The sequence below is a fragment of the Penicillium solitum genome (genome assembly GCF_028829755.1).
Source record: "Penicillium solitum strain IBT 25940 chromosome Unknown utg000004l_segment0_segment0, whole genome shotgun sequence".
NCBI classification, from domain to species: Eukaryota; Fungi; Ascomycota; class Eurotiomycetes; order Eurotiales; family Aspergillaceae; genus Penicillium; species Penicillium solitum.
Window position 1 is genome coordinate 1226742 of NW_027072124.1, and position 27314 is coordinate 1254055.

The 27314-nt window shown below is 49.4% G+C and overlaps 12 protein-coding genes across 12 annotated transcripts; 8 read left to right on the plus strand and 4 right to left on the minus strand.

Moving 5' to 3' along the window:
- Nucleotides 1-452: 452 nt before the first annotated feature.
- N7455_006466 (DUF1754 domain-containing protein) lies at nt 453-1439 on the plus strand. The gene is made up of 3 exons (XM_040956984.2): nt 453-1047; nt 1154-1251; nt 1335-1439. Exons 1-3 carry the CDS (start codon nt 775-777, stop codon nt 1354-1356), a joined length of 393 nt encoding a protein of 130 aa, XP_040812524.2. The 5' UTR covers nt 453-774; the 3' UTR covers nt 1357-1439.
- Nucleotides 1440-2185: 746 nt separating this feature from the next.
- On the minus strand, nt 2186-2404 carry N7455_006467 (uncharacterized protein; the record flags this gene model as incomplete). The annotated part of the gene is made up of 1 exon (XM_040956999.2): nt 2186-2404. One exon carries the CDS (start codon nt 2402-2404, stop codon nt 2186-2188), a length of 219 nt encoding a protein of 72 aa, XP_040812589.2.
- A 1789-nt stretch (nt 2405-4193) lies between these two features.
- N7455_006468 (gamma-tubulin mipA) lies at nt 4194-5897 on the minus strand (the record flags this gene model as incomplete). Its single annotated transcript, XM_065605365.1, has 5 exons — nt 4194-5345; nt 5410-5463; nt 5540-5658; nt 5765-5805; nt 5890-5897. 5 exons carry the CDS (start codon nt 5895-5897, stop codon nt 4194-4196), a joined length of 1374 nt encoding a protein of 457 aa, XP_065461219.1.
- Nucleotides 5898-6186: 289 nt separating this feature from the next.
- On the minus strand, nt 6187-7101 carry N7455_006469 (aspartate/glutamate racemase family protein; the record flags this gene model as incomplete). Its single annotated transcript, XM_040956952.2, has 1 exon — nt 6187-7101. One exon carries the CDS (start codon nt 7099-7101, stop codon nt 6187-6189), a length of 915 nt encoding a protein of 304 aa, XP_040812670.2.
- A 446-nt stretch (nt 7102-7547) lies between these two features.
- Nucleotides 7548-8662, plus strand: N7455_006470 (aldo/keto reductase family protein; the record flags this gene model as incomplete). Its single annotated transcript, XM_040956871.2, has 2 exons — nt 7548-8082; nt 8151-8662. 2 exons carry the CDS (start codon nt 7548-7550, stop codon nt 8660-8662), a joined length of 1047 nt encoding a protein of 348 aa, XP_040812681.2.
- Nucleotides 8663-9218: 556 nt separating this feature from the next.
- Nucleotides 9219-11029, plus strand: N7455_006471 (DMT family transporter; the record flags this gene model as incomplete). The annotated part of the gene is made up of 4 exons (XM_040956921.2): nt 9219-9276; nt 9451-9880; nt 9971-10716; nt 10770-11029. The coding sequence occupies 4 exons, from the start codon at nt 9219-9221 to the stop codon at nt 11027-11029; spliced, it is 1494 nt and encodes a 497-aa protein (XP_040812631.2).
- A 1979-nt stretch (nt 11030-13008) lies between these two features.
- On the plus strand, nt 13009-13407 carry N7455_006472 (uncharacterized protein; the record flags this gene model as incomplete). The annotated part of the gene is made up of 2 exons (XM_065605366.1): nt 13009-13153; nt 13186-13407. Exons 1-2 carry the CDS (start codon nt 13082-13084, stop codon nt 13405-13407), a joined length of 294 nt encoding a protein of 97 aa, XP_065461220.1. The 5' UTR covers nt 13009-13081.
- A 151-nt stretch (nt 13408-13558) lies between these two features.
- On the plus strand, nt 13559-16300 carry N7455_006473 (putative cell wall proline rich protein; the record flags this gene model as incomplete). The annotated part of the gene is made up of 1 exon (XM_040957006.2): nt 13559-16300. The coding sequence occupies one exon, from the start codon at nt 13559-13561 to the stop codon at nt 16298-16300; it is 2742 nt and encodes a 913-aa protein (XP_040812634.2).
- Nucleotides 16301-17088: 788 nt separating this feature from the next.
- Nucleotides 17089-18840, minus strand: N7455_006474 (alpha/beta hydrolase; the record flags this gene model as incomplete). The annotated part of the gene is made up of 1 exon (XM_040956875.2): nt 17089-18840. The coding sequence occupies one exon, from the start codon at nt 18838-18840 to the stop codon at nt 17089-17091; it is 1752 nt and encodes a 583-aa protein (XP_040812626.2).
- Nucleotides 18841-20130: 1290 nt separating this feature from the next.
- Nucleotides 20131-21150, plus strand: N7455_006475 (dual specificity protein phosphatase family protein; the record flags this gene model as incomplete). Its single annotated transcript, XM_040956939.2, has 1 exon — nt 20131-21150. The coding sequence occupies one exon, from the start codon at nt 20131-20133 to the stop codon at nt 21148-21150; it is 1020 nt and encodes a 339-aa protein (XP_040812620.2).
- Nucleotides 21151-21900: 750 nt separating this feature from the next.
- Nucleotides 21901-23944, plus strand: N7455_006476 (uncharacterized protein; the record flags this gene model as incomplete). Its single annotated transcript, XM_040957024.2, has 2 exons — nt 21901-22464; nt 22532-23944. 2 exons carry the CDS (start codon nt 21901-21903, stop codon nt 23942-23944), a joined length of 1977 nt encoding a protein of 658 aa, XP_040812651.2.
- Nucleotides 23945-24419: 475 nt separating this feature from the next.
- N7455_006477 (putative SNF2 family helicase/ATPase PasG) lies at nt 24420-27224 on the plus strand (the record flags this gene model as incomplete). The annotated part of the gene is made up of 4 exons (XM_040956877.2): nt 24420-24644; nt 24710-25519; nt 25571-26318; nt 26374-27224. The coding sequence occupies 4 exons, from the start codon at nt 24420-24422 to the stop codon at nt 27222-27224; spliced, it is 2634 nt and encodes an 877-aa protein (XP_040812522.2).
- Between the last annotated feature and the right edge of the window lie 90 nt (nt 27225-27314).

Consider the following 27314-nt stretch of genomic DNA (forward strand, 5'->3'; position numbering starts at 1 on the left):
AGGTATATAAAAAGCTATAGGGGTAGGAAGGAAGATATCGATATAGCTTTATTTCGAGGTATAAAGAAAGAGGTTAGACAGTTTTACAATTTGACTCATTTTATATACACTCTGTGAAAGATTCCAATATCCCAGATTTTATATGCTGCTCAGTGTGCTATTTACCCCTTTGGTGTATTATTCAACATTTGAAAGCTCTGTTATCGACGAGTTGGGGAAGGAATTATATCAATGGAAGAAGACTGGTAGATATATTGTGAGAGTATTTTTGTAGATTTTTTAACTGCTTATATATTAGAAGATCAATGAGCTATTCCTAAAGACTAGCTGGGTTATTTTCATAAATATATGTAGTGTCTATAAGATACATATGTAGTGTAGTGTAGGTACGATGTAGATGTCCGAACGTAAAGCCCATAGGCACCGTTCAACCCGCCACCGCCTCTGATTGGCCCATACCCAACCTCAAACCGCGACAAGAGAACCTCCCTCAATTTTCAATCAACACCACAACCCACACAAAGCCAAATATTACTATCCACTGAGTCGCGCGTCGCACTTCGGCTCCCAAAAAAAGGAAAGAAACCCCCACATCCACGCCAACACACAAGACCGATCGACAAAAGCCCCCTCTTACTCCGCACGCCGCGCACACCGCACACGCCTACCATCTCCGCTAGGCCCAATACCTTTACAAGCAACGCGCCACACCACCAAAAGAGGAGACTCTGAATAGTCCCATCCTACTGCATCCCCAATACTAGCGCCGCAAGCATGGCGGGCGACGAGTACTCCGTCGGTGGCGGCAAGCTCAAGCTGAAGGGGAGTAAAGTGAGTGGAGGACGGATAGAGAAGAAAAAGAAGAAGAGCACGAAGAAGAAGGAGGGGGATTCTACACAGCCAAAGGCGGAGTCAACGCCTGGTACGGAACAATCAGAAAATGGAAAGGATGAGGGTGTGAGGTCTGAGGAAGACAGAGAGAAGGAATGGGATGCGCCTGGGAAGACTGAGGCCGAAAAGAAAGCCGAAGAAATTCGGCGGAAACGGGTATGTTTGTCTCTTTGATTTACTTTCTTTTTCTTGGTGTTTTTGTCGGGCTCGGGCTCTTTCTACTTCGGCTTTGTTGTACGGTGAAACTGACTTTTCGGGACAGTTGCATGAGCGGCTCCAGCGCGAAGGTGTCAAAACTCATAAGGAGCGTGTGGAGGAGTTGAATAAGTATCTCAGTCGTCTGAGTGAACATCATGATATGTATGTCTTACTCTTTATTACTCTTTATACTTTTGCTCGATTTCTTTGGGCATTGAAGGACTATAAGCTGACTTATTACATAGGCCGAAGATTGGACCGGGCTAAATGGGTTGGTTCTACGGTGTTTCAAATAGGTTTCAGAGCGATCACACAATTTTAGTCCAAGAATACCATACCTGTACTTGTACTCAATGCGTTTCTATCCAATGTAGTAGTGGCTGTCAAGAATCCGCCCTGTTTCAGATATGGCAGATGAGCTACCCCAAGGTACTCCACCATAGGTATATATGTCATGTGATAATAAAAGGGGTTCAAGATTTCAGACGATATGTATAGTTCATGGCTAGAATAGCCCAGAAGAGCTCTATTTAGCAGTCCCCGAAAAGAGAAGAGGCATGTCCAAAATGCGAGACAGCGACAGTGGCAGCAGCAGATAGGTAGATAAGTAGATAAGTGGTAAATATCGAAAGATCAGAAGATGTCAACACCCAAGACAACGCCATGCAAATGAAGACCAAAGCCTCAAAACCAAACAAGCCGTAGCCAACAAAAAAAAACCAAACCGATCTAGATATAGATCACAAACAACCAGACAAAGGAAAGACGAACCCCATTCCTCGGAAAATCAGAGAAGAGTAAGGAAGAGTAAAAAAAACGAAACACCGCGCTAAATCCAAGATCACCACAGAGGGACGCAAGAAAGGGAAGAATCGGGTCGAACCGAATCGAAGCCAAGCCTAGCAGGGATAACACCTGATCGGCCGAGGCAGGCAGATAAGATAGGGGTGAAGAGACGAGACGGCCCTAGCCTACATCGACTAGGCTGGGTCATCCTCAGGGGATGGCGCCATCCACCTGCCCCCCCTTTGTTCAGCCGAGAGAGAAAGCCCAGAAACAGCGGCTATTTCTCATTCTGATTGTGGTGTCCCTTTGCTCATACACCCTTGACGACAACGGTGCGTTCGCTGTTCAGCTTATCGGCGTTGCGGGCGTGTGATTCTTTCTTGCAGTCTTCCAGCCCGGTGCAGGAGTGGGCTTCCAGCATACGGTGCTTGGAGCAGAAGTGGCCGGCGCAGAAGCTGCAGTCACCGACGATACGTTGGGCGGCTTCCTTGCACTCCTTGAAGTTGCAACGGGGCTTGCGGGGAGCCATTGTGGTTGAGGTTGTTGGGGGTTGTTCGGAGTGGAGTCGGTTTAGAGAGAGGGGTTGATATAGAGGTACTTCTGCGGAAGAGAGGGGGGAGAAATAGGGAGTAGAAGTAGATTTGTGAGCGAGACGCTGAGGAGAGGGTTTGAGATAAGCGCCGTCAAGTGCGGAGGCGGGGAAAGAGAGAATCAAGTAGTAGAGGAAAGTTGTAAAAAGGGGAGGAAGGGAAAGAGGGCCAGCACGACCAGCCTATATATAGGGAGATCGGAAGACACGGGAGAAAGCCAAAGAAACAGACTTCAAACCAGAGACGTGGCTGACTCAGTGAGGCGACAGTGACGGAATCGAGAAGTGGAGTTGCCCAAAGTTATGCTGTTGGGGCTAGGCGATTTGGGATGGACTTAGTGGATTTTTAGTCCATTTTTAGTGGATTTAAATGGAATTATGAGAATTATTAGAATTAATTGGTCTTGATATTGGACATTATTATAGATTATTATAGATTATTTACAATATTCTACCCAGTTAGGTGATTTTGAACCAACTATACCCTTGGAAGGCGAATAGGACCCCCTATCCTTTGACTGGATATACTCTATATTACTTAAAAAGACTTTTTAAAGAAATTTTAAAGATTTCTTTTTTTCAGTTTCTTTCTTCTTCTTTCATAAATTTTTTTTTTTTTTTTTTGTCTTTTGACTTTACCGGATTCTTCTGCATACCCACGCGGACGTATCACCCCAGCCTGGTCTCGGGCCCAATGATCGGAATGTTGAATTGCCCGTGCATTCAAGGGCGCACCTTCACGTGATGATTCAGGAGTCAGGTGTGCAACTAAAGCCTCTCAACTAACTACTCATCTACTAGTTAACTAGTTAACTAGTTACTAAGTATGGAGTAACACCTAACTAGGGTTGAATTACTCCGTAGACTTGGAAGAGTTACCCAAATATCGGTCTGCCGTTTTACCGCGCCACTTTGGTGGCAAGATGTTCACCCGGACTTCTCTCACTGCGGTACTCCAGGGACTTATCTTTCACTATATCATGCAGAATACGGAGTACATAGTGCCCAATGATACCACTCAATCCAATGCAAGAGGGAGGGAACAAAAAAGAGATATGCAAGCGGACGAAAGGAGCTATGACCTCTGCAGCAAGTGAACCGTAGCGAGTGAACTGTCTGTACAAATCGACGAGTCGCCTAAGCCAAGCCCGCCTAGGTACGACGGATGATCCGCGTGGAGCTATTGCATCGGTAACAGCATATGCAGGACTGCAGACATAGTACTCTGTACGGAGTACGCAGTACGGGAGTACGTGTGATGCCATCTGTATACTCCGTACATTTCCTGGGTTAGGCCTAAAGTGAGGGCCGATCCCGCTACCCAATTTCACCGTCTCTCTCTCCACATATCCTCCCCACCATCACCTTATGTAGTATGATACTACTCTGTATCTGCCCACGGATCCCTCGCAGACACACGCTAAACGGTACAAATCAGAATCCTACCACGTTGACACTCTCTACACGAGCTACGTGTTCATGGTCAATTTTAAATAGCGACTAGCGTGGATTGGTTTCATGATATGTCCACTGGTAAGGTTTGAGAACGGGGAGAGACAAAAAAAAAAAAAAGAAAGGAAAGAAAAAATGTAAATGTGAATAAAAACCCGTGGACGCCGGCGCAGACACCGATGATGCGCTCAAACCCCCTTGCCCTGCCCAAATAGCAAAAGAGAAAAAAAAAGGAAATTAAGAAGAGGGCGAGGAATGAAAATCTTCGCATCTCATATCATACTCCAAGCTCATTTGCCTTGCCTGCATCTGGATCCAGATAATCCTCTCGCTCGGCTGCCTCGTACTCACCGATCAGATCCATCACAACCGCACGTGCCTCGTCAAATTCGCCAAGTCCGTCAGCAAATGGCGCTTCCTTCTTATATGAATCCAAGAAGGCATTGCGCTTGCGGAGCATGTCGTAGTGCTTCACAATGCGTTTGAATAGTGTCGCAACAGAGGTGTGGTTGGCCAACATCAGCCCACTGACGCGGTGTCCGGTTTCCTCGATATACGGGGATTTCTTCGTTAGAGCAACCTGGATACTGGCCGGACCCCAAGGGATGAAAGAAGCGAGGCGACGCTCCCGGATACGTAGCAGTGACTTGTGCACGTCGGTCGGGTCGGCTTCGCCCTGGATGATGTTGAGGATGCTGATGTAGCAGCTGGACTTGCTGGGGTTGACGGAGACCATCCGGTTCTTGGGCTGTAGTAGGCGACGCATAACGTCTAGCACGGTTGTCTTTCGCACTGTCCTGGCTTGCTCGATGTTGGCGCCCGTGAAAGGTGTGTATGATGTGAGAAGGAAGTGGCTGCGTGGGGTAGGGATGAGCGAGGCGATGATCCCGGCAAGATCGTTGTGCATGTATCCAGGGTATCGTAGCGTGGTTGTAGATGCAGACATCACCGTTGAAACGAGCTGGTTGGTTTGGTGGAACGAGGGTTCTTGAACGTGGAGCCGATCAGCAACAATTCGTGACAGAGCACCATTGTCCAGGACGACGACGGAGTCGGCATCTTGGGTCAATCGCCGCATGGCAAGCAAACTGTTGTAAGGGTTGACGACGACATCTGACTGTGTGTCCGGGAAGACAGAATAGGTCTGGATGAGCTTCTTCGGGAATCGATCGTTCATGCGCTCTAGGATGAAACTTCCCAGTCCGGAGCCTGTTCCTCCTGCGATCGAATGTAGAAGCATAAATCCCTCTAGTGAATCACTTCCGTCTGCTTCGCGGTCGATCATATCGAAAATCTCCTCTTGTACGCCCTCGCCTGCAGCATATCCAGTACCCCAGTTGTTTCCAGCTCCGATACCTTGTTGTCCGACGAAGAAGTTCTCGGGGTTGTAAATATTCTTGTAGGGGCCAGTCTGGATGGCGTTAAGGACCTGAAAGCAACCTGTATGTTAATCATCGTGTGTCGAGGTGATATATCGGTGAAGGACAGCATACCCTGGGTTCTAAGTCGAGGAGAATCGCTCGAGGGATGTACCTTGTGTCGTCACTCTGCCCAAGTCTGTTAGCCAGTGTTCTTGCGATGTCATTGAGCTGATAGTGTGCTCTCCAAGCTTCCTATACACACCTGGTAGAAGAAGACATCCTTGCGATCGCCGGCCGCCCCGTCAGTCGCATGCTCTTCCAGGTTTCCATCTGCGCTGATCCCGTGCTCCTGGCAAAGCTGCTGCCAGAACTGACTGCCGACTAGATAGAGCGAATTTTAGCGACGTGAACTATATTTTCTCGTGCTCCGTTCGAAAGAATAGGATCAAGGGTCTCGTGGAATGGATCGCGGAGTTGAGCCACATACCGTTGTTGCCGCACTGGCCGGCTTGGATTGTGATGATTTCTCTGCAATTACCACCAATATTAGCATCGGTATTCAAGCTGGAGAGAGAGTCCTCAATTATGATCGAGTCGACAGAATGCACAAACCTTGGCATCTTTTCTTCGCAGAAGCCCTCGAGTGTTGCTGCTCGTTAACGCGTATCGCGTTCACGCGGGGAACTTTTTGGCCGATATTCTTGCCTCAGGCAGAAGCTCTTGCTACCCTATGTGTTGGACAGCAACGTTTTAATGGCCTGTAAAATAACTTTGCCCCAAAATGAATGTTAATTAATCTGATGATTATGTGCTTTTGAATCCGCCCACCTATGCTAAAAATTTTGATAGATCGTCTTCCTTAAGTGATCTATCTGATTGCCCAACCGTCAACTTAGACCACTATATCACTCAAAATCCTGCCTTCAAGGCTGTAATGAGGTTTCCAGCGCCGGCAACTACGCCATCGACAATCCGTACCCGTTGGCCTTCCGGGTGTCCATATTCCTGAGTACATCCCTCCCGTACCGCTTCGTCCATGCCAGCCATACCTGCACAGCCCAGACAGACAACCTTAACACGAGATTCCGAGTTCCGAAGCAGGTTACGGGTAGCATCGATGATCCTCCGTCGAACCTCCTCTGGTTCTGTGGTGTGGAGTTCGACTGCCGTCAGACCTGTGGTCTCGACGCCCGCAAAGTGCATGGAGCTTCCGTCCTCATAGTCGTAACCCAGCGCTGCCTGAACGGCATTGGTGAGCTCCTCCTTCCACGCGGAGCCAGTGGTCACGATGCCAAAGCTGCCCTTCTCTTGATACTTTTGTAGTTTCTCTGTTGGATTGATTGGATCTTGCAATGCGAAACCACTAACCAGGGAGAACGCAGCTGTGATGGATGCTTCAAAGATTCCAGTGACATATTTGTTTCTTGTCGAGTTCGCTTCTTCGCTTGCCGCGATATCCTCCCTAAGCCTGCCGACAAATGGATGCGCAGAGTAACACGCTACGAGAAACGCGTCGTAATGGCCGATGAACTCTCGTACAGGCCAGCAATTCAACGCCGACTTGCACGACTCTTCGGCATTATTGATGCTGGCGATAGGCTCAATTCCGACTCCGTCAATTTCCACAGTCGAGTCTGGAGCAGTGAAGTACTCGAAGTGCACATCTTGGTAGCTCATGCTGGCCAATATCGGCTTCAGGGCTTCGGTCATATGCGTTGAGGTATTGGGGTTGATAATCAAGATGCTGTAATTCCGTTCGCCTTTCCTCGGATCCAGCTGAATGATTTCATTTGTGCCATATCGCGGCTCAAGAGCGGGACTCATCTTTGGAACAATAAGGTGAATTGAATAGACAACAGGAAGCACATCTCTTTGCCCTTCCGGAAGAAATTAATCCCCGCGGAGACTGCGATGAGCTCCGTTATCCGTTATCGGGATCCTCCGCAACCCCGCCATCTCCTAGGGGCTTAGCGGACTATTTCTTTAAAAGGCCTATCTATGGGTTATGATATATGTACATTGGGTGGCTTCGGATCCTTTTCGCCGAGGGAGATAAGCTTCTTAGTATATTGACTTATCCTCGCCAAAATTCTTGGAATTTATTCGTTCGAAGGTTATCAATTGATCATGGCTTACAAATTCAGCGTACCTTGGGCCGGCTCCAGGGCATAGTATAAAAGAACCACGCCACCCAGTAGCCCCGCCATTCCTCGCACGCCATCACACTTTCCACACACCTCACATACACGGAACAAAATCCAATTCCCATCATGCCTCTGATCGCACAGAACCCCCAGCCGAGAGTGATTCTCGGGTTGATGACCTTTGGCCCAACCGAGGCCAAGGGTGCTCGGATCACTTCGTTGGATGAGTACAACAAATGCCTTGATTACTTCCAGCAGCAAGGATTCAATGAAGTCGATACTGCCCGTATCTATATCGGCGGAGAACAGGAAGCATTCACAGCCAAGGCCAACTGGAAGGAGCGTGGGCTGACTCTGGCCACGAAATGGTACCCCAGTGAACCCGGCTTCCACAAGCCTGAGGTCGTCCGCGAGAAATTGGAGCTTTCTCTGAAGGAATTGCAGACCGACACAGTCGATATCTTCTATCTGCATGCAGCAGATCGTGCCACTCCATTCGCTGAAACTCTCGAGGCTGTTAACCAGCTGCACAAGGAGGGCAAATTTGTTCAGCTTGGTCTCAGCAACTTTACAGCCTTTGAAGTGGCGGAGATTTCCATCCTTTGTGCTGAGAGGGGATGGGTCCGTCCCACCATTTACCAGGCCATGTATAACGCCATTAGTAGGTTGTGCCCTTTCTCTTGCTTTCGACATATAGGATCATGACCATTCAGCTGACACGATTTATAGCACGCAACATCGAGACTGAACTTGTCCCTGCCTGTCACCGGTATGGTCTCGATATCGTCATCTACAACCCGCTGGCCGGTGGTCTTTTCTCCGGCAAATACAAGTCACAAGATATCCCCGCCGAAGGCAGATACAGTGACTCGAGTTCTACCGGACAAAATTATCGCAAACGTTACTTCAGAGATGCCACCTTCGAAGCTCTGAGTATCATTGAGCCTGTCGTAGAGAAACACGGTCTCACGCTGCTGGAGACGGCTCTGCGCTGGGTCCGCCATCACTCTGCTTTGAGAATCGATAATGGCGGTCGTGATGGAGTCTTGGTGGGAGTCAGCAGCTTCGCACAGCTTCAAACTAACCTTGCGGATCTTCAGAAGGGTCCGCTCCCGGAAGAGGTCGTGCAGGCTTTGGATCAGGCTTGGTTGGTTGCCAAGGCCAATTCTCCCAATTACTGGCATCTGGATCTGAAGTATACTTATGACACTCAGAAGGCGATATTTGGGCCCAAGGAGTAAGGTAGAGGGGAGTATTAAACATCTTTCATAGGACCATTGTACATGAATGGTAATAAGTGAAAACAAATGACAATTCGATGAACTTTGAAGCTATCCAATATGGTCCAATATTTCTATCTTACTTGGGACATGGGAGCTGGAACAAGGCTAAACATTCGATAATCGTGGTCAGATGCTCTTGCCCATCACTAGGGTAATAGACCAGTAGATCTTAATACCGTACATCGCAGGTATATCTTTCGGTCTAGGTAATTTGAGCACTCCAGCGGGGGCATATCCTGTCTCCAAATCCTAAAATAGCCGAATGACATGGTTGCATACGCTAAATCTAATCCGGTATAGCGTGCGCCCGATCGCAATCACGTGCAGTCACAGGGGGGGTCCACAAGTGGATGATGACACCTGAAGGCGGTCATTTTGTTACGCCTCATTGGATTTCCCGATCGTCTTCAACCTGGGTATTTTTGCTTTGATTCACATCCGATACAATAATCGTTACCCAGTGGATTGAACCTACTATTCAAACTACAACTATCCCTGATCGGTGCCGAGTCGCATGTATCCTGTGAACGGCTGTGCAGCAGCGATTGAACACGTGGGAATAGACTCCATGGGTAACCTTGCCCGGGACAATAAACTCTAGCCACGTTATCTGCATCATCTGGATGGGTGGTCTTTCGATAGTCCACGCGTCAGCTCATTCTCTTTATCTTTCCCCGGAATCGCAGTAAATCGGACAAGAACACCCCTGACGGCGGTATTCATGTCGAGGTAGTTAAGCCGACTAGTACCTTCCCCTACCATCGCCGTTGTGGCTTCCGATAACATCGGGCTCTCCCAGCCCCGGGGAACCTCAAACCCGGACGCAGTCGACGACTTCGACTCTGACGACGAGATGGTTGTCAATCGCCCCCCATTACACCGACCAACAGACGGCCGCTCGCAACAACCCCTTCTCAAAGATGACCGCCATCGCCGGTCCCACTCCCACTCGAGCATAGGGAATGCCGACCCCGAAGGCCGCCCTATGCTGCATGAAACCAGAAGGCCGACAATCCGGAGTAAAAGTCCGGAACGCGACGCTGCCAAAGCAACCCGCAAGAAATACCTGGTTGCATCGGGATTCCTCTTGCTCAGTTTGATTAGCTTCGTGGTCCAAACGGAGACCGCTTCATACATTCAAAATGAGTTGCACTGGAAGAAGCCCTATTGCATGCTGTAAGTCCGAGCGCAAAGATGCCACCGACAAGCCCATGCGACACCCGCTTCCCGGAATATAAACGCTTACCATTTCCTTTCCCTACGCAGCTATATGACTCACGGGTCATGGTCCTTTCTCTGGCTGGTCCAGCTAGGTATCCTTCGGCTACAGAAACGGAAACTCACGTGGGATGCTTTCTGGCGGCGCCACGTCTTTTTCCTTCGCACCACTGCGCAGATGGTAGAATCACAAGAATTACATCTAAGCACTCGCTCGTCCAATCGATCCCCAGTCCCCTATATGCTGAAGACCACCGCCTTTGTAACTACTGCTCTCACAGTCGCTGGAGGATCATGGTACGTGGCAGTCAACATGACCACTCCCAGCGACCTCACAGCAATATACAACTGCTCGGCATTCTTCGCGTATGCGTTTTCGATTCCGCTATTGAACGAAAAGCTGCGGGTTGACAAGGTCTTTTCCGTGGCCGTGGCTACCATCGGTGTTATGGTTGTTGCCTATGGGGATGGGCCTAATAAGAAGGTCTCAAAGGGAGGCTCAGATAACACCGGGGGGCAGAGCAGATTGCTCGGAAACATCGTTATCGGCGTTGGAAGCATTCTCTATGGGCTTTACGAGGTGCTCTATAAACGCTTTGCCTGTCCCCCCGAAGGTACCAGCCCTGGCCGGGGTACAATCTTTGCCAATACTTTTGGCAGTCTGATCGGGGTTTTCACCCTGTTAGTACTATGGATCCCATTGCCATTTTTGCATTGGACGGGATGGGAAACATTTGAGTGGCCAACTGGTGAGGCAGCATGGATGCTGCTCATCTCCGTGGGTGCTAATGCTAGTAAGTACCAAATCAGTGTTTCAACACAGACAAAGACGTTAACACTAAGACAGCCTTCTCGGGCTCTTTTCTTGTGCTCATCTCCCTCACCTCGCCCGTTCTATCATCGGTAGCCGCTCTGCTTACCATTTTCCTCGTCGCTCTGGTGGACTGGTTCCGAACTGGAGACTCACTTTCTATGGCCTCTATCATCGGAGGCCTTTTGATTACGGTGGCATTTTTCATGCTGAGCTACAGCACGTATAGAGAGATGAATGAGGAGCGAAAGAAGCATCTCGAGAACGATGAGCTCGAGTCTGACAGCGATGCATAAATGTATCCCATGCATGGTGTGTTTCGGGGTGTTTTTACATATGTACCGGATAATTCCTGGCACTGGGAACCTTTTGAGGTCCCAATGGGCACTCACTACGCACATTCTGCACGTGACTCGAACAAGGATGATCACCTGGGCACTGATCTGAGTGCGTGCTGGCATCTACTCCGTGAGCTTGAGCCTGAGCCTCATAAAAGCGGTAAATCAAATAGGACAGCCCCGCCAGGAAAATCCGGTACGTATAGGTGCATACAGCATTCGAACTAGTATTCAGCGCTTCTGGCGTATAAAACTTTCATTTTTAACGTTATACTTCAAGTATATCGTAATATACATACTATGATGCAGACGCATTCAAGACATCTGAATAAGAAATCTGTAGATGTGAGAGTTTGGGGGAAACCCTTAGGGCTGCCCCAGATTAGTGAATTCCATGGTTCAGCCTGCGATTTATGAACCAGTTCATCTCAACAAAAACCTGCTTGTGACATCATGAAATTAATTTTTTTTTTCCCCTTTTGTCTCGGGTATGTCCGAATGAGCTTTTCTTTACATAGAACCTTGGGAAGGCAGATGGATTTCTCGTGGATATCGGCATCCCGCATATCCGGACTTTAGAGAGATTAATACGGTGTACGGAGTACTCTCGTATAGTTATACTACGTTGTATGTCGATTGTACGATGTAATCTCCTTTTGCCTTGGCAATCGCATGGTCCGCGAATCAGATCCACTGCGCAAATTAATCTTCAACGATCATTTTAGTCTATTATACGGTGTACCTATCGGGTAATTTAAGAGTTCTGATTGTACATTACTATGATATGAAGTAGAGAAGAACGGTGAGAAACAAGCGCGAACTACTCGACAGGTCAACTTTTAAAGGCGTGGTACAGATGCATATGCAGACCATTTCCAGATTCAAAGCCAGGATCTGCCGTTGCCGCCCCAATTGATTTCACGACGATCTGCCCCCCCCCCCCCCCCCAGGACCCAATTGCCCCCAAACCCCCCCGTCAAAGCCGCTATTGTTATTGGGTTAAACAAAGAAAGTGGCCCACCGAACGCAGGGGGGGTGAAATAATGTTTCAGAGCGCCAGGAGCGTCCGTTTGTCTTTGGTCTTTTACCCCCTGTCAAATGGCGCTAAGATATGTCTCGCGCCACTATTTATATCCGATCTGACTCCGCAGCCAAGACAAGCAATGGGGAGTGGAAGTTCGGTTTCAAGTCTGACAATCTCCCGCCAATCCACATAGGAAATGGTACTTTGTCGACAAGAATTCATGTGTTCATCATATGTTGTATGCTTTCAAGGCCTAGCCTCGGCAATGAACACTCTCTCCCCGACATGGATATCATCCCCTTGACTTGCGGCCCCCCCCCCCAGCGTGGCGCACTATCCCTCCGGGGACCCACCAGGTCAAGCGAGATTTGGATGGTCATTTAGGCCGAGTCATTGGCAGTGATAATACCCGCTTTTTTCTCCGGATGTGACTCCCTGTTGATTGGTGCCTTGAGGACCCCAGGATTGAAATAGGTGCCTTTTTTACAGGCACCGTACAACGTACATATGTAATGAACCACTTTTTTTTATTCTGGGAGGAACGCTAACCTTGGAATTGAATACGGTTATTCTGGTGGCAATCAAGTCATGACGTCCTCTACTTGGAAACGACTTGATTCAATAATGATGGTTTAAAGCACGACAAAATACCTAGGCATGGGGGGATGAAAAGGTCACATTCCTCAAGCGAAAAAACCTTCTTTTCCCTGTTCTTTTGGTTTTTTTGACAGATGTCACCTAATCTGGCGTCTCCCCCGAGATGTCAGGTGTACCTGGAATACTGTATTGTGTATTATATCTAAAGATCTCCAGGGGAGATAACTAAAGTACGAAGGGATTGATTACCCTTTCTTCTTACATACTCTTACATACTACTATGTATCATATATACACACACATAATATATGTATAGAGTAGTTAAGAGAGGAAATAGCCAACTACTGTCTACCTCTACCAAATATAAGGTTGAAGCCCTCCAGGGCTCTATGTACTCTCTTTCCCAACAATTGACCCCGTTGATTGGTTTGCCCCCCGTTCGGATGGCAACGGGTGATACCGTGTATGGTAATCAAGATACAGCCCCATCTAGGTTCCCATCCAGGTTCCCCTCCTGGATTTGTTGTTCTCTGTGACTTCTTCTCTCTTCAACCTCTCTACGACCAACTTTTCCACCCTCCCCTCTTTGGCCTTCGTCGTGGCCGTCCGTTCATTTTCCATACTTTTGGATACCGCTGGTGGTCGCTTCAATTTGATCTCAATCGTTCCTTTTCTGCCTGGCGCGGATTCAATGACCCTCGCCCAAGGTGCTTAAACGTGACCTCCAGATTCCTAGGCTTTCTCGCTGAAGGGAAGTCGGTCTGGAGGTCTTCGCCCATCTGGATCTCATTGGGCTTTCGTTGTCATTCCGCTAAATTTCTTTTATTACCGCATCCTTTTGTTTTTGTTTTTTCTTGCCTTCAACCATGGCTTCCATTTCACTTCCTCCGCAGTCCCAGGCGGGCTTCCCGCCACATTTTGATACCTCGAATCAGTCCGCCAGTCCCGATCGTCGCCAACATATGCACACACCATTGCCTAACCCCCCATTTGTCTTTCCAGCACGGGAACCGGACTCCCCCAACGCCCAATCGGAGACCCCTGAGCGCCAGGAACGTGCCGCATTGCCCGCATTCTCTTTTAATCCCGGATCAGAACAGCAGTCATCACACCTCTCAGCGCCATCTTTGCCGAATCCTCGCGCGGGCGGACACCGTCGGCGACCCAGCGAGTTTGTTGGAACCGACCACCTGGTAACACCGGAAATAGTTGGACCAGGCCACAAACGGGCATCTTCTATGGCAGATCAACATCTTCCACCTCCAGGTCCAGGTGTAGGCAGGGGTCCTGGACGACGGGGCCATGCCCACCGCCGTTCGGCTGCGATCTCTAATGTCGATTTGAACGCTATCACCAAGGCACTTGGTCCCAATTCCGGCATGGCAAGCGCGCCTTCTACACCCGCCGACCCTAATCGCAAATCTGCATCTGATATTCCTCCGCGACCGGTCTCTCAGCCAGGTATTAACCTCGGCCGCCCCACGCCACCTGCGTCTCCTCAATTCCCTCCTGTCCCCCCTGTGCCTCCCATTCCAGCTGTCATTCAAGCGGAAATGGCCTTGAACAACCAGGCCTCGAATTCCGAGCGACCAGTCTCCGCTGCTTCGCATGGTAACTCAGATAGTATGGCCACAATTAAGGTGCAGCAAGAAGTAGAGAAACCTGCTTTCTCAGATAGGGTAACGCCAAGACCTGTTTTCAACCCAAAACCTCGACCAAAAACAGCCGATGCCTCTCTGGCGATGGATTTTATGCAGATGGACGACGACTCAGGATCCTCTATCAAACGGTCTCACTCGGCCGCTGGGCACTCCCGCTCCAGAAAGAGCAAATCAACACCGCATCTCGATTCGACTCTCTCGCCCGATGATATTCAATCGACAAACAACTACCGACCTTCCTTTTCGGATGATGGTTCCGATACATCTGGCGATGAAGCAACAGAGAACTCGTCTGACAACAAATCCCCTATCAAGTCGAAAAAGAAGAAGCAGAAGCGTGTTCGCTCCTGGGCCGGCCACATTCTAACCCGAACCAAGAGCAAGGGCAAGGGTAAACGCCATGCAAAGACTGACACAAAAGAGGAGCCGCCTGTACCTCGCACTCTCGCACCTCGCCCCCCTGCGCTTACTCGGACCAACTCGGGAACTGGATCGGTTTTAGATGTGGATTTTGATAATGACGATGTCGTTGTCATCCGAACTCCGACCAATCCGACAATGCCTCCTTCTGCTCTTGACCCCATTCAAAATAGTCGTCAAACCGATGATGGTTGTTCTCTGCCTGCACAAACTCTGGAAACCTCGTGGAAACCGAGGAGTTTCTATGAACAGGGTGTTGGCCCACATGACAATGTACTAAGTAGCCCTATCATCGACCTCGATGCTGCACTTGGTCCTTTCAACACTCCCGACATGCGACCGGTGACCCAGGGTGCGCCCAACAACAACTTTTCGGTTGCAACCCAGCGGATGTACAGCGGCGGAAGACGAGGTGAATTTGTTGGCCCAGAGATGCGATACCATCGGCGCACGGAAAGTGCTCCGGCGATGCAGCCGTTCGACCGCACTGCTCTCGGCGCATTCCGTTTAGGTCCGACCTCAGCAGTCGAAACGCCCGATGTGTTTGATGAGGAAGAAGAGGATGCCTTCCTGGCTGCCTCCCAGTCACCCAAGGGCGAACGCCCCACGGCGAACACGACATCGATCGACGACGCAGTTTTCTCGTCATCGGAGGACGATGTGAAATCCATCCACAGCACTGCCACCTCTGGCACTAGTGATACCCTGACCCGTGCCCCTACCGGTAGCATATCTTCTCAGAATGCTGGCTTAGGTATTCAACAAGGCGATAAACATCTGAGCCAGGAACAGCCAGAGGAACGAAGTGCCCTTGAGCAGGTGCATAATGCCCGCAATCCTTTCGCCAGCAAGCCTCGAACCCCCGTGGAAATTTTGAAGACCCAAGAACCTGCGCATAAGGTGATCGGACCTCCCAGTCCCGACATTTCTCCTCGCTTCTTAGCTATCGACAAGCGGCCAGCGACGTCACCCATCGAGCTGCTACCTAACATTCCACCATTCGCGTTACAACCAGGCGTTTCGCCGTCCGATTCGTCTTTCCCGTCTCCGGATGCTCCACGGTCAATTGCGGCATCCTCCATGACCGACCGGAACTTCTCCAGTCACTCGTATCATCATCTTCCCTCGGCAGAATATCCTTACGCATCCGTTGAAGATGTTCCATCTTTGACCAGCAGTGCATCGACCATGACCAATACTCTGAATCGTTTCTCGGCTGCTTCTTTCTTCCCCCGTGGACGTCTTTCTACCGACCGCGCCGCGTCCTTCTCGGCTGCTGGTACCAGACGCACTAGCCAGGCTAACGCCTCCAAACGCTCTAGTCTAGCCAGCCTTTCCAAGCTGGTCGTTGGTGCCCATTCTGAGCGGAGCAAGCTCAACCAGGAGGAGAAACCCCCTAGCAACGCATCCGACAAAACGAAGAAGAAGGGCCGCCGTCTCAGCCGAATGATGCACTTCTGGAAACCCAAGGACAAAGAAAAGTCATCCAATGAGGCGGCACCAGCAAACGAACGGCCGCAGTCGTAGGCGTGCGGTGCGTATGGTTTTGATATTTTTTTTTCACTTCGATTTACGGCGCAACCTCGGCATAGCGACATCCTGGCAATTACTTTGAGACATCCCATTACTCCCCCTGCTTTTTTCTTCCCCGCTTTCGACAGCGTGGGCGTCTTCTTTCGCCCGATTTGTACATATTGTGTTCCGTTCAGCTTTCCTGTGGATTCTTTTTCTCCCATCTCATCGGCGGTTCTATTTTTGCGTCTTCCACCAAGACGCTCATTACGAATTTCTTTCTCTCAAGGCGTTCTTGTCTTGAGTATGATCTATCCTTTTTCTTGTCAATCCTTATGTCCCGGTGTGAGTGACGCACGGATTTATTGACTTTCTCTACGATCATTGCTCCTCTACGGGCTTTTTTCTTACCATTTTTGTTCTGATTTTGCTCGAGGCCCTCGGCCTGGAATATCATTCGTCCCCATTGGAACTTCCATTGGGTCCCCTTTTTTTCATACCTGGGACGTGGCTCTCTGTGTATCTATTGTGTGGCTTTGGTGTCTACACTGCTCAGGGGGCGTGGCATTCAAGAATTTGTCTGTCCGAGTACACAAATAGCGGATAATGAAACCACTCTCCAATTGTATGTCATAGTCCTTGTAAGATCAAGTTTATGTAGCTCTAGGCTTAATTTGTTCAAAGAAATACCATAACCTCGGTCCAAGCCTTATATATTCTTGCTTTCCCCCAAGCCATTCTTATAATATAGCATCATCTAAGACAAAGGGCATCATACAGAGTCCAAAGTTACAAACGAAAAATCACCACACGGTCGAGCGAGAAAACTCCCATCCCGCCATAAGCTCCAATTGCGCAAGGTGAATCTTTTGATCCTCCGGGTCCTCAAAGTACGCCTGAGAAGCCATGCGCCCATGTTCATCCGGGTTCCCAAAATACACAGAATCAACCTTGCACCGCGTATACGCATCAGGAAGCATCCCCTCATGCAAGAACGCACGCAGATGCTTCGCAACACATACCGAACCCACAGCAACAGAACAATGTCCATACCCCTCGACCTCCACAACCTGCGATCCAGCAAAAGCCTCATTAGCCGTGCGCGCCGACACAAGCGGACAAATAGGGTCATAGGTAGTCGAGAGGATCAACAGCGGATGCGCGGTCTCTACACCTCGCCGCGGCACATACTGATGCGTCCTCGGCACCTTCCACTGCTGTTTCTCGTAGTACATTGCGAGGAATGCTGTTCTGAAGAGACTCTGGTTGAGCCAGGGTGTGATCTGTGCGAGAAGCGGGTCTTTACCCTGTGGCCAGTGGAGTGGGCCTGTGCGGCCGTCGTTTAGTTCGACGAAGTCAGAGGACTCGTCAGTTCGTTTTCCGGCCCCGTTATAGGCTAGGAAGGCGGGTGTTGCGTTTCCTTGAAGTAGGCTGTAGAGATTCTGTGCGAGGGACGACCACAGTGGAGGTTTGTATAATGCGGGAAATACACCGTAGTACCAGACCTGTTCGTATGTCAAGATTCCGTAGACGGTGTTGTTGATGTATACATCGACTGGCTGATCTCGGAGCTGGTCTAGAGACGAAAGGACCGTTTCGCGTAGCTCTTCTTTTGATGTTGCTAGTGGGGCGAGTGCGCAGCTGCCAGCATCTGCTTTCATGCATTCGTCAAAGAACCCATCGAGCACTTTCTCCGTGTCGGTGAGATCTTCGGATAAACCCACGCCCTCGTACCACTCAAACTGGTTCACGACTCCGTCGATAACGACCCGCTTCGATCGTTCGGGGAAGAGCCCCGCGTACGTCTGTCCTAGAAGAGTCCCGTAGCTGAAGCCCCAGTATATCATATCTTTCTGACCCACTGCATCGAGGATACTATTCATATCCGCTGCTGTCTGTGGGGTGTTGATGTATGGCGCATAGTCGCCCATTGTTTCGGCACATGCTTTGGCGAAGTTCTGTGCCCATGCATAGATCTCGGGGCTATCGGCCACGGTATCGTGCCCTAGAATATGCGACTTCTCTTGTCGCATCTTGGCGTCTGGGTAACAGGATGCTGCTGGTGTTGAGCTATTTACGCCGCGCGGATCGAATGTCAGAAGGTGAAAACTTTCGCCTAGTATGGTCTTGAGCTGATCGCCTCGGCGGTAGAGGAATTCGAAGCCGCTAGATCCTGGGCCGCCGGGGTTTAGAAGAAGGTTTTCTGTTGCGTTTGCGCTGCGTAGGCGGATGAGTGGGATTGTGAAGCCTTTGAGGTTGGTTTCTGACTTTGGTTTCTCTGTTGCGAATTGGTCTATAGGGACTTCGATGCTGCTGCACTCGAGTGGTCTGCTGTGCAGGTCGCCGCATGGTTCCCAGGATATGTGTTCGCCGCTGTATTTAAGAGTTCTGGGGCTGTCCCAGGGGTATGATCTGGGGTATAGGTTATAGTGATTGCAAAGAACGACTAACGCAAAGAGTGTCCATATTAACGGGGGGCCCCAGTTCTTAAGGCGTGGATATCTTCTCTCCCGCTTTCTGGTAACAGCCACCGGTAGAAGCTTTTCTTCCATCATTGACTTGTGGTTTTGGCTTTGCTATTGAGCATACCAACACGTGAGAAGGTCTATGAATGTGTTTCCCAGTTCTAACAGTGTTCTTATATGATCGCGGGGCTGTGCTCGGAGCTTACATCGGAGTCCGGAGGTACCGGAGCTCGCAGATACGAGGCCATGGCCTATATTATTTTCCCCTGGCACTCTTGATTGGGCTTTCACTCATGTCGTAACACAAAGTACCATCCTACTAGAAGTTGTACCGTTTTATAAGTGGATCAAGCACAAGGGTGGATATTTCCAAGTGGTTAATAGTTTCAAGGGTAACTATCTGCATAAGTACAGTATTGACATCAATTATAAGTCGATTGCTACATACATAGACTATAGAAGAGTTTTTAATCTTGATGAGGGGGAAAATACGAAGATTGGCATCAACAAAGACATGGAGATATCAAAGGGATGTGTTGACAATATATATAGATACAGCCAACAATTTGAAGCGCTGAAATATCCTGTATACTAGTAGTCCATGAACTTGAATATGAGAGGAACCCATGGTCTGATTGAAAAAGCTAGAAGATTTGCGCCAGAGCTTTGGTAGTCGAGTTCATACTACATACGTAGCACTAGGAAAGGCCTGGAAGACAGGAACAGGGCGGTGAACGAGCTATCCCAGTTCATTCACGGACCATCTCAGTCGAATCATCTTCGTCTGTCAACTTTGCAACGTTCTGTGTGATCATGCGAATTGGCTGAAAGGTCATTGGCGAGTTCGCGATATCATGTTTACCAGGACTGGAATACGAAGCTATTTGCACTTCAAACCAACTTGGAAAAGTTTTCTCTTGGCTTTGCCAACTATGAGTCGGAAGCTCACACAAAGGATCACTCAAGGCTTCAAAATTGAAGCAAATGCCACGGCAGAGGGAGTGAATATGAGGAACCTTGGAAGTGCCCAGGATGGAATTGCCTTACCTAATCTCGACGCGCGGGAGAGCTCCGTCCACGGGTGGACCTGAGCTCTCCCCCCAGAGATCGGTACTCCTACTTTCGGATACTGCAATTTGACTTCAAATTGTGGACCTGGAACTACTTTCAGCGATTCTGCTAGGGTTATTCAACTTGACACATTCATTCCCTGTGTTCTCACTGTGTGTCTTGCACTCTCAGCGACATCGAATTTATGCATGTGCCTTCTTTCTGCTTGAAGTTACAACGTATTTGATCTTTGCGCCAATCAGTCAATACAGCAGAGCTTGCAATTGTTACGGTCCACGGACGTCGGAGTGAAAACTCCCGTAAAGCACAATGTTTAACGGTAATTCCCAAAGAGAAGTGCCCATGTCTCATAATGAGCAGTCTCATTATGTTCGCGCACAAGAGTACACAGCTACGCCACGATATCCACCCTCGACCGGGTCTCTTGGAGCAGGCCATTTCGGGTTCTCGGGCAACGATGACACTGTGATTGTCGACCCGAAAAATTTCAACCGCGATTCTCACCACTTTGCAGAGGGAGATTTTATTTGTCCCGGATTTTTCAACCGCGTTGATCTAAGCGGGTTCACCCGCCGCTTCAACCCTTCGCAATGGAATTACAATATGCGCCGCCAAGCCCAGTCCATCTTTCCATTCTTATCTCTGGGCCCTTCATCATGTCTACGTGATGCCGATTACATCCGCAGCCAAGGGTTCACACTACTCCTTGCTATTCGAAGTCGGCACTCGGCCCTGGCACGTCTTGTCTCAGGCGAAAAAGCGGCGACCGAAGCCGGTATCATGGCCGACACGGTTGATGTCCTTGATAACCAAGAACTCATTTCTGCATTCCCTCGCGCTATCCGCCGCATCAACGACCATCTGGCTGGTGTAGATGTGGGACCAGATGGGATGGTGTCAGATGGCCAACAGCAGAAAAGGAAAGTCCTCGTCTTCTGTGAATCCGGGAATGAACGTTCCGCCGCTGTCATCATTGCCTACATCATGGTCATGCTCAATATTCAGTCGATTGAAGCTACGCACATGATCCAGCAGCGTCGTTTCTGTGTCTCAATCGAGGACACCATGAAGTACATTCTCACGGCTTTCGAGACCATTCTTTCTGCTAAGCGTGATGTTGAGCGTGCTAAACAATTTACTGTTCGTGGGGCTGCGAGTCTTGCACCACCATCTGCACCACCACTGCTCGCGAAGAAGCGAAGTTTTCAAGATCATAGAAATGATGATCTTGTCATGGATGAGGGTGAAATGGATGTGGATGAGGATGAGAATGAAGACCCCTTCTATGCGCGAAAGCCGAATGCTCCTTTCCAAGACCGCGTGGTCTAGAGTCAACCGAACTCGTTTTTTGCGAGAGTTTTTCATTGGACTATGAATGGCAATGTCATGTTCTGGAGATGGGGAGAAGGACGGATATGCTGGATGATGAAAGGGAATGAATGGAATCTGTACATTGTTTAGAGTAGGGTGGCTGTCTCCTTTTCTTTTATGTCTGCTTTATTTGGCTGCTTTATTGCTTCATGGTTCTTACATGCAAATACCCAGCTTCAGTTGCTCGTTGCTACTAGCTTCCCAACATTCAGGTCATCCACTGACCATTACACCTTTATATCTTCATACCCGTAAGATCATAAACATGGGAAAGGTTCAATATAGCATATGGCTACATTTTGTGTAGAAAAATCGATGATGGGGTCGACATTAGAATTTGGCAAGTCTCAAGACGCGCGCAAGTTGGTTGATGTACTTAAGCATCTGACCCAGCGTTTGAACTCACTTTCTCGACTCAATTTGCTCCTACCGTTTGTTTTCCTTTTCGATCTGAGAGCTCGAGTCTTGCACTGACTTTGCGCGACCTCAAAGCCACCCCGACTCTCCCTTCTCCTCTCTTCCTTCATCTCGCGCGACAGCCTCTCCATCTCGCGACCACCCCACCACGATCACTCATCGCACCCTTGCAAAAGCGCATGCTTCCCATTGACCTTTTAACAGACTTACGATCGATACACTCACACTACCATCAAGCGTACCCCTCCCCCCTCCCCTACACGTCACGCCTCATCTTAACGCGCCGCCAAAATGAGCGGCATGAAACTGCGCGACACTATCCGCGCGCCGGTGCGATATGGCGAAGATGAATACGAAACACCGTCGCAGATCTCGCTGCGCCACGGATACGATGACTCCTTTGACGACTCCATCGAGCTTGGGGAATCAGGCAGACCACGACTACAAAAGAGGCGCAGGCCAAACACTGTGCCATACAACCCCAACCTGCCACCAGCTGCGTTTCCCAGTTTGAGCAGACCACAGCCAGGTCATGATTCCACCGCCTCTGCGCAGAATCGCGGCGTTGGCGACAGCCAACAGCATATGCAGACAAGCGACGTTGCCCTTCCTCTCCGCAACGCTGGGTCAATACCAACCGTTCCATCGCCTCAGTCTGTGATAGAACAAGTCCCGATGGATCAGCTTGATAATCACATCGCCAGCAATAACATGGATAATCCGGTGTATGTGAGGAACGTAAACATGGCGCGCATGACTCGTGCGGATGCGCCTCCGGGTACTGAGGATATGGTCACCTCTCCGGATAGTGATGACGATCCACTGCCCGATGCGAGTCAGGTGCTCCTTGATGCGGTAAGTATTTTGTGCCTTTTGCCGTGTTAGTACAATGGGCCGAATCTAATGTCAGTTGTCGTTTTAGATCCCCAACCCAAAATGGAGAGATCTGCACAAGGCTATGCAAGTTGAAATCGTCGAAAACACAATGAAGTACCATAGCTGGAGACGTGTTTGCGACCTTCTTGGCCTTGGGCCAGATGAGCGAATACAGCTCATGCAGGTCATAAGCATTCGCAACAAACAGATCGAACGAGAGAACAAAAGACTGGCCCAAATGCGGCGCAAACAGCGAATGGCACTTATGAGAATTGATAACAGCGATTTGAAGCATTTCAAGCCGCCACCTCAACTGGTGTTGAAAAGGATCGCTCGAGAGACCAATCGAAACTTGGTCACCAAGTACACGGACCTTTTGATGTGCCAGGCCCACGACGTCCTGAAAGCCAGACAGTACTTGCATCAACACGGGCTACCTCGAAGATATGCCGGCGATTGGGGAGACAGCCTGGTGGTGCTGCGAGAATTCGATGAGTCCCATGAACCCGACAAGTTCGAATGGAAAGATAACCTGAGATTCACTCCACCCCACAATGAGATCGAGACCCTAATCAATCCTTTCATGAACCCAGTCAGTAGTGCGAAGAGTGCATTCATTCAAAGCATTGGCACGGGTATGGACGGCACAGTGAACCCACAGGATTTAATTAAACGTGACTCTGATGATCCTGGTCCCGTGATGGATTGGGGAAAGTATTACGAACGGAAACTGGACTCGTCATTGGACACCACAAAGCCCCGGCTGGGTGGAATGGTCAGGGTGAAGATCGGTCCACACAACGCTGCTCAGATCCAACAATACAAGCAAGCCGGCGTCAGACCACAAGTATTATCCTCTCAGAGACAAGTGACTGCCATGCCAGAATCACCTCCACCGGAGTTTCCACAAGAAACACCATCTAAGGCGCCACGGAACGGGAATCTCGCCCAGCCTTTTTTCAGGAAACCCGCCAAACCTATCAGCAGAGTCCTCACTGGAAACTGGTCTTCGGTAGACCTCAGCCCAACGGAGAGCCAACTCAAGTATCAACAAAGGATACAAAGGGCCAAGCTTGAGAAAATAGAAGCCCAGGCCGAGGCGATGCACCGTCAGTTCGACTACAATCCAACCCTCCGAGTTAATGGCGTTGGTCTTGGAATAAGTCCCGCACGTGGAAATCTTCAGACGCTTCCGCTGACCCAGCCCGTCGAAGAAGACAAGCCTTCGGGCTTTTTCGCTCGGGCGTACCGTGGAATGACAAACATGAACGTCGATCGCCTCATGGATGAATTTGTCTCCTTTGAGCCTATTGTGATGCCAGAGGAAAGCGAGCCCGAGCAACCTGAGGAAGATCAGGCCGATGAGCAACCAAGTTCTACTGACATTAGCACGATCACTGAGATGTCCTTGGATGATGTGATGCTGGTGCCGACGGATGGCTGTTCCTCTTCGGAGTAGAGGGGTACAACCAAGAAATATTGAGGAAACGATCAAGAACTCGAGAATTTGATACCATCTTCTTCATATTGTGTTGCAAGATTCGTTGTATTATATTATTAATGTATGATAGTTTTGAATGATGTTGAAGTCAACTCCGCGTCTGTGTAGTTCCAGGGGCGTCCAATTTAAACCTGGTCCGTGCGTCGAACACGAAAATGCCGCGTCGTGGACGCGCTCTTACTTCAATCTTCGATATATCACAAACCAACGTCCAATTTTGGGCAGCGTTTCTCAGAACTACAAGTGTTCATCTGTCGCAAAATAGTGAACACCCTAGTCTCTGTCATTACATTCGTTTACTTCGCGGCCCTCGCGAAACTTGACGTCGCGAAAACTTCTTCACCCCTGCGAATGACGTACCATTTCCATCCATCTAGTACTCGCTTTAGGTCATTCACTCTTTCTACTTTACTACTCAATTCCAGCAGACAAAATGTCCATTGAAGACACCGCTACTCCCACGGATTCCCGTGCGGGGACAATGGCACCTGAGTCGGTGATTCCTTCGTCGCCACTCACGGACCCGACTGAGGCTGACGACTCGAAGTCGACTCAAGATAAAGATGACAATCCCAAGGAAGATTTGACCGATTCAGAAGATGTCGATGAGATGGACAGCAAGGCCAAGGCCTTGATGCACCTGTTGAAAACCAGCTCAGTACGTCTCCAGTCCATCCTCGTCTTATCTGATTACAGTGGTCTGATATATTCTCGTACCTGCAGGTCTTTGTTGCTATAATGTCAGAGAAAATGAAGAAACAGCAGGAGGACGCACGCTTGGCAGCGATCAAGCAACGTGAACAGACTGCTGCGACCCAGAAGAAAACCAAGTCGCCTCCTGAACCTGCTCGCCGAGCCACTCGTACTCGGCCAAACCAAAATGCGACGGATGAGAACAAAAACGTCGGTGTAAAGGCCACAGGATCAACCAGAGGCCGGCCTAAGCGGGCGGCCGCCGCCAATGGCGGCTCTATCTCCAGTTACTTCAAGAAGGTTGATGTGGAAGTAACCGAAGACAATCCCTCTGTACAACAAGCACTTGAGCAGGCTGCAGACGACTACGAAGCAAACCCGACAGCGCTTGGTGATCAGGACTTGGTCGCGACACAGCAGCCAACACTTGTGAGTGGTGGCAAAATGAGAACATACCAGCTAGAGGGCCTTGAATGGCTCAAGACTTTATGGATGAACGGCCTTTGTGGTATCCTTGCCGATGAGATGGGCCTTGGAAAAACTGTTCAGGCAATCTCCATGATTGCTTTCCTCAAAGAGAATAATGTTTCAGGTCCGTTCATGATCGCAGCACCGCTGAGTACGGTGAGCAATTGGGTGGATGAGTTCGCCCGATGGACCCCGGGAATAAAAACAGTCTTGTATCATGGGTCAAAGGATGAGCGCGCCGCCATGCGCCAGAAGCATATGAAGATGAAAAACCAGGGAGACATGGACTTCCCGGTTGTGTGCACATCCTACGAGATATGCATGAATGATCGAAAGTTCTTGAGTCAGTATCAATGGCGTTATATTGTTGTTGTACGTGTGCTTCAGTTCTTTTTCATTTAGAAGATGCTAACCGATCTATAGGATGAGGGGCATCGCTTGAAAAATATGAATTGCAAGCTTGTCAAAGAACTCTTGACCTATAACTCGGCCAATCGTCTCCTAATAACTGGAACGCCGCTCCAGAACAACATATCAGAGTTGTGGTCCCTTCTGCATTTCCTACTTCCTGACGTTTTCAACGACCTCAACTCGTTCGAAGGATGGTTTGATTTTTCTTCCGTCCTGGACAACAAGGGCCAGGCAGAGCTTGTTGAAAAACGCAAGCGTAACTTGGTTACCAGTATGCACGCCATTCTGAAGCCCTTCCTACTCCGACGTCTGAAAACAGATGTTGAAACTACTCTTCCTAAGAAGCGGGAATACATTTTGTACGCCCCTCTAACCACAGAGCAGAAAGATCTCTATCGAGAGATCATCAATGGTACAGGACGCCAGTACCTTGAAGGAAAGGCTCTGGAGCGTCTGGAGAGTAAGAGCGGCAGCTCTACGCGCTCGCAAAGTATGAAGCGCAAACGGAATGGTAATGACGATGCAATGCCGATCAAGAGCGCCAGAGCCAGCGGGGCATCCACGCCGGCTAGCAGTGGAAATAATTCTAGCCGCCGACGCCGACGCAGCACGCGTCAGGGTTACAATGACCTAAGTGACGGAGAATTTGATGAGCACCTCCGCAAACTCGAGCTGGGAATTGAAGAAGAGGAGAAGACACTCGAGCCCAGCGATGCTGAGCTCGAAGAGATGCAGCAGGCTGCGAATCTGAAGCTTGCCAGTACGTCACTTTCAGGTCACATTTCCTAGTCCCTTTGCTAATATTGTTCTTGCAGAGAAAGAGATTGGACAAAAGAAGATGCAAAACCCGGTCCTACAGGCTCGCCTTGCCTGTAACTCTCCACATAATTTTTATTGGCCGTGGATGGACGAGTCGTCCTCCGTAGACGAAACACTTGTCTCCGCTTCTGGAAAAATGCTCTTGTTGGACCGCTTGGTCTCGTGTTTGCTTGAGAAGGGCCACAAGATTTTAATTTTCTCTCAATTCAAAACTCAACTCGATATCATCGAAGAGTGGGCAATAACACTCCGCTCCTGGGAGTGTTGCCGAATCGACGGCGCTATTGCACAGTCAGAACGCCAGGCTCAGATTAAAAACTTTAATACCAAGAAGAGTCACAGGCTCTTCCTCCTGAGCACCCGAGCTGGTGGTCAAGGAATCAATCTCACCTCCGCCGACACCGTGATCATCTTCGATTCTGACTGGAACCCCCAGCAGGATCTGCAGGCTCAGGATCGAGCCCACCGGATTGGTCAAACGAAGCCCGTGATTATCTACAGATTGGCAACGAAGGGTACCGTTGAGCAGACACTCCTTGAGAAAGCGGATTCCAAGCGTCGCCTTGAACGTCTAGTCATTCAAAAAGGCAAATTCCGCTCCTTGCTCGACCCCAGTGCGAATTCCCAAGATATAGACGAGCTGCGCAAGGCTCTTGGCGAGAATGAGTTCGAGCGATTCGAGGTTGGCGCTGACCCTGCGTCGATTTTGTCAAATGAAGATCTCGATATCTTGACAGATCGTTCGGAAGAGGCCTATCTCCGTGCTGAGAAGGGGTTGGATACGAAAGGTGCTGCATTTGTTGCAGTTGAAACGAAGCGCGATTCTGGTGAGAGCATTCTCTCTTGAGTTGTTCAGTGTCTAGTTGGCTTTTTTTTCTTTCTTCCATCTAAGCTACACGCTGGATGATGTCCAGTGGTTACTGGATTGTAACAATAT

Bases quoted from the DNA above. Each gene is read 5' to 3' on its own strand.
- N7455_006466 (XM_040956984.2), top strand. From the start codon at position 775: ATGGCGGGCGACGAGTACTCCGTCGGTGGCGGCAAGCTCAAGCTGAAG. The intron at 1,048-1,153 runs GTATGTTTGTCT...TTTTCGGGACAG, and splicing joins AAGAAATTCGGCGGAAACGG to TTGCATGAGCGGCTCCAGCG. The intron at 1,252-1,334 runs GTATGTCTTACT...CTTATTACATAG, and splicing joins CTGAGTGAACATCATGATAT to GCCGAAGATTGGACCGGGCT.